This window comes from Hyaena hyaena, unplaced genomic scaffold, assembly GCF_003009895.1.
Source record: "Hyaena hyaena isolate Hyena2069 unplaced genomic scaffold, ASM300989v1 scaffold_21, whole genome shotgun sequence".
NCBI lineage: Eukaryota > Metazoa > Chordata > Mammalia > Carnivora > Hyaenidae > Hyaena > Hyaena hyaena.
The window spans coordinates 1,022,325-1,030,214 of record NW_024080653.1 but is presented as its reverse complement, the minus strand read 5'-3'; the positions used below and the strand labels follow the sequence as shown (position 1 = coordinate 1,030,214).

Genomic DNA, 7,890 nt, shown 5'->3' with positions numbered 1-7,890 from the left:
CTGCTCTTGGCCAGGGACAGATCATGGGGTCATTGCCCAGCGCTAGAAGTACAGGAAAAAGGCGGGGCAGGGATGCCTCGGTGGGTGGGAGAGTTCAGTCTGACCAGACGGAGTTCTTTGCGAGCAGGGGCAAACCAGGCAGAAACCACTTTGGTGCCTAGTGCCTGTGACATCCTCTCTACAGAAAGAAATGGGTAATCTGAACCCGTGCCACCCTCAGTGGGATTAAGGTGGGCAGGCACTAATCTTGTTTCATAAAAGAGTGAAGTTCAGAGAGATTAGAGACCTTGACCCAACTCATAAGGCTTCTGGGGGAACAGCACGGCTACCTCAGGGCTGTGCCACTTGCTGGGCGAGCGGTCATGACTGCTCAGCGGCCGGGCAGCAGGTGCCCAGAGCACAGTGGAGGGCCATGACCCTGGCCAGTTTTACCAGCGGTGTTTACTTCTCTCCTGGGCCTAAACCAAGAAGGAACTGGATCGGCCAGCAACAAGCACTTGCGGGGCACCCGCACAGTTTATAGAGCTCTTGCGTACATCAGCTCGTGAACTTCTCACCACCACCTTAAGCAGCTTTATTATGGTGATTTGACAGAGCGGACTCACAGAGATGATGGCCCAAGACACGGCAACTAAAACACACCTTCAAGTTTAACCCAGGATCCAGAGCAGAGGTGCCGAGTCTGCGTCTGCTCCCATTCCCGTTGAGCCACACAGCCTCCCAGGCGAGCCCCAGCGCCCGCAGGCCACAGAGGCGCCCCTGCTGGAGGCTGCAGGGAGGAAGCCTTCAGAGACCCTCTTGGGACTCAGGACACAGCAGCTCCTCTCCGGGGTCGCAAGGTCCCAGCAAAGGAGAGGAGGGGGACCAACTGGCCTCCCTCAGTGCCCAAGCGTGTGTGTGGCCAGGGAGAGGGGGAAGGGGCCAATGTAAGTCCATGTTTATTTTGGGGACGGCAGGGTCATCACACTCCTCTGGTCATGCTACAATTATCAGGAGCAGTTCGAGGACCACCTTTCTCACTCTGCCCGCGGCACAGCAGCGACCTGCCCTTCACGGCCCGGCTTCCCTCTCCGACACGCAGTCCTTCCGCTGGACTGGAGAGCTGCCAAAGAGCGAGAACGGCAAGCGAATTCCCTCCAGACTTTCGGGCCGACGGCGGCTGGGAAATCTGTTTTGGCCCCGAGAGGAGCCCAGCAGCCACTGGTGCTGCCCAGTCGCTGCTGTGGGGCAGAGATAACAGGCACAGGAAAGGCGGGGTGGCAGGATCCTCCCAGGAGCCTGGCTCTCACGTAAACAATGAGCTGCCGCCAGCCAGGGCAGGAGGTGATTCACGTCCCTGCTGGCTGCGATCGGCGGGCACTGAAGGCCCCGGGGCAGCCCTGGCCAGGCGCTCAGGCCTCTCTGGCTGTGGGTTGGGGATCAAACCCAGGACTTCTGGTAACTGGCTGACCTCAAAAGCCTGGGTGTGTACAAAAAGTGGTCCGAGAGGGCTCAGTTGCGCCCAGAGGAGCAGAGGCCTCGGCCCTTGTCTGAGACCCGGCCGGGTTTCAGGATCAGGGCAATAGACAGCTGCGACACGGGGCCTCACCCGCTCTCTGAACGCCCACCTGCCCAGGCCGAGGGGCGCACGCTGGGAACAACCACGGCAACTTCCTGGGCCTCCCCTGTTGCCACAGGCTTCGGCCACTCCATTACCTACCCTGAGGTAACAACCCCAGCAGAGAAGATGGAGACGGTACTCGGAACTTCCACACGTGCCTGGAAACAGACCACAGAAGAGGCCGCTGCATCCAAGACGCTGAGATGTAAGAATACAGCACTTTTAATAGGGCACCAGTCCCCAAGTGGGGTGTGGATCCTCTCCGGAGCACCTGACTCCTCTGTGACAATGTCCTCTTCCTGGCTGGAATGACACACAGAGGCTCCTCTTGGGGGTGGCATCTGGGGGGCAACTCCCAGTCCTGAAATCTACAAGGCGGCACCTGTGCGCTGCGTCGCTCCCTGGGCTGCACAATCTCATCAAATCCCGGAGGGGCTCCTCCCCTCAAAGGAGGGGAGAATGTCCGAGCCGCCCCAAGCTGGTCCCTCGGGTCACTGCTTGGCCTTTTTCACGATGGTGCCCACGGCGGAGATCACAGTGGTCTTGGAGCCGCTGGCACTGGTGGTTACCGTGACGACAGCTGGCAGAGTGGCCGTGGTGGTGAGGATGGTTGGCTGGGCTATCGTCGTCACCGGGATGGCCGAGTCCCACTTGCTCTTTCTCTTTTGGGCATCTGGAGGAAGGCAAGGGAAGAGTCAGGATCAGGACAAACCAAAGAGCAACACTGCGTTTGCAGGCAGGGCCAATGGTCAGAGCTGAGGGGCCGCCTGCCACAGAAATGCCAGGGGCAGCCCCCGGACCGGGGTCCCCACCCCAGGCTCCCGAGATGCCTCACAAACTCTGGGGTCAGAATGAAAGCACAGCAAGGTGGAAGCTCGGCTCGGGTCCCCATGGCCTCTGTTCCCCAAAATGAGGCCGGGAAGCCCTCACCCCATGTGTGGTGTGGGACCAGACAAGCTGTCCTCTACCTGCAACCGCCGTGCTGGCCGTGGTGGTGGTAGTGGCTGTGGCGTTGGTCGTGGTACCTTTCTTGGTGCCTGTCACAAACTCGATCTGGAGGGCAAGAGGAAAGAGAAAACCTGTGCCAAGCTGTTTATCCACATCCTTCTGCCAGCATCTGGGCGACAGAGGGGCGCGCCGGACACAGGAGGCACTGAGAAGCAGCCCTGTTGTGCTGTGTGAGGCAGGGAGAGGCGTCGGAGGACACCTCTGCTATTTTGCGGAGATCCCTCCAAAGGGGCACTGGAATGCTCCCAGTGTCTCCAGGTTTCTGCACACGCAGGGCACCCCGGCGTGACGCTCCACCTCACGCCCAGGGTGGGGGCGCACCCGCCCGCATGGGAGCGCAGCTTGGGTCCCCGGGAGCCGCAGGCACGGCCCACGCTAAGCCTGGGGTTTGGAGTGGGGAGGGAAAGAGAGAGAAGGGGCATTTCACCAAGCGCGGAGATCGACAAGACCCGACAGCCCCCGCGCCGGCTCCCAGAGGGCCACAGCCTCTCTGCTCAGGGTCAGGGCACGTGCTGGAGGCCACAGCAGCTGCAGGAGGTCACACCAATCCAAGGGTGGGCAGAGCTGGTGCCCTGAGGCCCAGTGTTCTGTCTCAGGGACTGGTCACAAAGGGCACAGCCTCATTTAGTCTCAGAGCCAAATTTCTGTTCCCCAAAGGATCCAGAACGTGCTGCTTGGGAAGAAGTGGAGCCTAGGCCTCTAACATGAGGGGTCGCCTGGCCACCAGGCACGGGATCTACAAGGAAGCACCGAGGCAGACCGTGCAGATCAGATCTGGGGGCTGAGAAAGTACTCTCAGAAAGAACACTCGCCTGTTTGGGTCAGGGAGGACACGGGTGACACCAGAGAGAAAGCCACCGGGGCTCTGCAGCTGGAAGGGGGAGGGGCGGGAGGGCAGCATGCAGAACCACAAGACCCCAAGAAACCAAATGGAAGCAACTGAGAAGCACCTTCAAGCTGAAGGTGGGGGGGTGGGAAACGACACCCGGACCCCAGGCCTGGCCGTCAGGACACTTGTCCACCACTTACCTTGGTTCGCTCCTTTTTGGCCTTTTCCAGTTTGTCCATCTCGATCTTCTGGGCTTTAGCTACAGGGATCAGAGAAGTTGTAACAAAAGCAGCCCCAGAACAGCTCTCACGTGAAGGGACACTTTAGGCCACGGGACCCCACACCGGTGCTTGTCACGCCCCCAACCCCGCACACAGGTGGCCTCGAGGCCAGCAGATGGGAGTACCGGCCCTCGGCCAGCACAGAGCAGAGGCTTTAGATGTAAAGGCCCTTGTCTGGGGGGGGGGGGGGGGGGGGGGGAGGAGTTGCCCCTGAGCCCCAGCTGACTGTCACCATGCGGGAATGGGGACGCAGGCCTAGGGTGGGCTGCCTTCCCACTGACCAAGGGCAGCAGCATCCCAGAGTTTGGGTAAAATGCTGGCAATGAATTCCAGTTAGAGGAGGATGAAACTCCTAGGCCAAACAAAACACATCTGCAGGCCACACCTGGCCTGCAGGCTGCCGGCTCCAGACCTGCCACTTGGGGGCCCGGACTCTGCAATCTTCCCGGTTCTCCCTTCTGGGACCCTTGAGAAAATGCCTTCTCACTGGCCTCTGTATGCTCCGCCCCCCTGCCTGGGACACGGCCTGACTCTGCCAGACCGGCCTCTGCACATCTTCAAACCTTGTCTCCAACACGGCCCCCTGGCTAGGCTGTCCCCCCACCTTTGGTTGGTTAGGTGGCCCTCCCTGCGCCCTCTCACCCAGCGCTGCTCACTGCTAGGACTGCTTTGTCCCCTCCGGTGGGTCATAAGCCTCCTAAGTCAGAGCAGATCTGTCTCGTTCAACACTGTATAGCTACCTCCTTGGACACGACATGACACGGAGGGGACCCTGAAATACGTGTTGGTGAACTGACTGGATGGACAGACGGATGGATGGCCACCTACCTAATGCCTCATAGTAGGAGTCCTCGGACCAGCCATGGGGGTCAAACATATCCTGAAAAAAGAGTTAATGCTGTAGTCAACAAGGGTCAGTGGATGACAAATGGCTTAGAAACCCAAGTCCCTTCTCCCCAAGTCTTTCCATAGACTTTCCTGGCCTGGACTCCCCGTGCCATAAGGACAGAGGGACTCAGCGGTTACCCGGGGTTTCTAGCCAAAGAGGGGGCTGATTTGCTTTTGGGAATATGAAGCAGGGACGCGTCTGTCCATGGGCTGTGCTTCAGGAGTAAGCGAGTCCACACTCACTAACCAGTCGGGGCCTCAGGCCAGGTCTGTTGCCACAATCTCTCCCCTGGACTATTTCAGAGCAACGGGGACTCTAACAAGAGAGCTGGGAACTGTGCTCTTCAGCCAGCACTGCTGCCACCCGCGCCTTTCAGTGGCTCCAGGCTGAAGCCAGCAGAGTGAGTGCAGGACCCTGGGTGCCCTCCCCTCTACCCTCAGCCTCTGCATGCGGGACACACCTTTGGGTAGTTGGTGCCGAGCTCGTCGATTGCACAGAACTGGATCAGCTTCTCATAGATGCTGAAAGAAAAATACCAGAAGGCACTGAGCAGGCCCTAGTCCCTTGTGGCACCTGATTTTGAGAGAGAGACCAGAATGGTCCAGTTCCTGGTCTCAGATGAACCCTTTAAACTCAGCCCAATTGTTGTAAACAGGCTTCCTGATAGAAGGGGAAACGTCCACTGGCCTGATATGAAGTCACTCCTTGTCCTTCCCCCTCCCAGAGACATGGACCATTAGCCAGGGGCCAGGACGGGTATGGTGTCCAGACATCTGACCCTCAGTTTGTGTGGCTGGGTCGGGGCCACACACAGGCCCACATAAGGGCCGGGGCAGGTCCTTGATGTCACCACCATACCAGAGTCCCGGGTGTGACACTTGCTCAGACACTGGATGGAGTAAGATCCAGACACAGCTCTGTTCCCAAAACCCATCACCTGTACCCAGAATCAGTGACACTTTGGAAATGAAAGAGGAAGCCACAGGAATTGCCTCGTCCAATTCCCTTACTGTACAGATGAGGAAACTGAGGTGTGCTGAGGCTCTGGGCCTTGGGAGCAGAGTGAGCAGGAGAACCCAGCCAGGCCTCCTCCAGCCCAGCTGAGGTCTCTCGGCATCCAATCTACACCCTGGCTTCCGTGTTCCTGCAGTCTGGGTGGTGGCCCTGTGGGCAGAGGCGGGATCCTAGCCGTGCCTCTCCCTGCCACCTCCATGGGAACATCCCAGTCCCCAGTCCCACATCAGCGACCCAACGGAGCCTGTAGACTCACGGAAACTCACCTGGGGTTCCGAAATTCTTTCTTCCTTTGGATAATGTAATTCATATCCATTCCCTCCTTTATCTTCCTCTCATAAAGCTTCTGGATCTTGTCCTAGGAAGAAAAACAGAAAAGCGCTTCTGACGCCACCCCACCACTGGCAATCCCGGTCTGGGGTCACACGTGCTGTGTGTGGACACTTGGTCACAGGAGACCCATAGAGCCATGTGCAGCCCTACTCCAGTCATATCGTCTTTCTCCACCCAGCCCGGAACCGGCGCTGAGATCGGTCTGTTTTGCTTTCTCCTGATTCCCTCTGGATGGCTGGCAGAGGGCGTACTAAAAGATCGAGGCAGAGAAACCATGGAGAAGACAATGAATTATCCCCACTTGTCAACTGGCTCCTGAATCATCCAAAGAGGATTTAGGCAAAGAGTGGATGGGCAGGGGCTCGATGCTGGTTTTGAATTTAAACACCAGATCAAGTCCTCAGTGGGAGACCTGGGAAGGCTTGTCCTTTCGGCGGAAGGCAGGAGTAGAGCTTTTTGGATTTGGTCTCATAAGCTTTCTAGTGTCCCTTGTAGGAAGCTCACAGATGGCCAGTCCCCGCCACTTTATGAAGAGGCGCTGTCGAAGGTCAAGAGCTCATCTCATTAGAACTGCCCCCCAGACCCCTGCTCTCGTTTGGTGGGCAATAGGAAGGCCACCTGGGAGGAATCCAGACCAGTCCCTGGGGCAGACGGCCTCTACACCACCCAGCGCATCAAGAGGCCCCAGACACCCGAGTCTCAGGACAGAGCCACCTGCGAGGAGGCCCAGTGTGACCCAGCAAGGCTGATGCTGGCCCAGGGCAAGGTCTCTCTACAGCCTCCCCCACTAGTGGCGGCTAAATGCACAGACTCTCCAGAAGAAAAACATTTGGGGCACTCTTCACCTGCGAGAGGAGGTGGGCAGGGCCGGAGGTCCCGTGTGACGCCCTTTGGGAACATCAGGAGAGGTGATCCACTCCCTTTGTCAGAAGGCTGAATCCTTCTGCCGAGCTGGCCAGGGGCAGCACTGAGGTGCAGAGAGAGGTTTGTGATTCATTTACTGCGGAAAAGATGGCCAAGAGCGACAAACCTCAATACTATCTCTTCAAGGGCAAGGGGGGCTTTCCACAGAAGACCCGGCAAGTTGAGGGTGACCTGTATCTTAATAGAGATTACTTTTCTGGGTTTCCTGGGCCATCAGATGGGCTATCCCATTTCAAGTAAACTAAAGCGTTCACTTAATGTTGTGGTTCCTACGATTAGGAGCATTTAAAAATGAGAAACACAACGAACCTAAGGGCTGAGCCGGCCGGCTGTCTCTGGCAGATCGCCAGACTGTCCTTGCGGGCTGTGGCTTGTTGCCTGGCAGGGAGGGGAGATGCTATCCTGGGGGGGAGGACAACTCAGCAAAGGGAGGAGACTTCTGGGAAAGGAAGAGAATGTGCTCGGTGCCCCTAGCGCCGACTCTGGCCCTGCCCAGCCAGCTGCATTCCATAGCCCCAGGTCCCCTTAGTCATCCATCCGTCAGGATGGTGCCATGGGCCTGTGGTGTGGCCGGAGGCACCAGCAGAATTTGTCAGATTAAAGGTAGAGCAGGTGGACCGGATGCCACTAGTGGGCAGGCCTGTCTGCCCTGTGTGGTCTGTGTCACAAGGTTCCACATGCAGGAAACCCGCGGAGGGACAAGGAGAAACAATCCCAGAGGCTGAAAAGGAGGTGCAAACCCCGGGGGCTCCCCTGAGGTCCCCCTCTCAAGGGAGTAACTGCACTAAATGCCTCTCTCCCTTGGATTTCCGAACCTCAGGCCGCGTCTGCCTGTGATGCTGTCAGACAAGCAGCTAGTGAACTGGTGCGTCAGAATCTTAGACCCAGAAATGCTTGCGGTTTTGCGTTTCTCTGTCCTATTTATTTTACATTCTAATAGTCCCTCAGTTTCTTGGCAAAGTTCCCCACTGGCTCAGCTGGGTGGCACAGAAGGTACGTTATTTTCTCTGCC

General features: G+C 57.9%; 1 protein-coding gene across 3 annotated transcripts in view; it reads right to left on the bottom strand.

Moving 5' to 3' along the window:
• Nucleotides 1–1,799: 1,799 nt before the first annotated feature.
• Nucleotides 1,800–7,890, bottom strand: part of LOC120228227 (SAP30 binding protein) — a 34,922-nt gene continuing 28,831 nt past the window's right edge. For all 3 annotated transcript variants that reach the window (XM_039226495.1, XM_039226496.1, XM_039226497.1), the window contains 6 exons: nt 5,888–5,979; nt 5,068–5,128; nt 4,547–4,598; nt 3,638–3,696; nt 2,569–2,653; nt 1,800–2,273 (listed from right to left, as the gene is read on the bottom strand). In XM_039226495.1, coding sequence (XP_039082426.1) covers nt 2,092–2,273; nt 2,569–2,653; nt 3,638–3,696; nt 4,547–4,598; nt 5,068–5,128; nt 5,888–5,979 — 531 coding nt within the window. In that variant the 3' untranslated portion in view covers nt 1,800–2,091. The remainder of the gene's footprint in view (nt 2,274–2,568; nt 2,654–3,637; nt 3,697–4,546; nt 4,599–5,067; nt 5,129–5,887; nt 5,980–7,890) is intronic.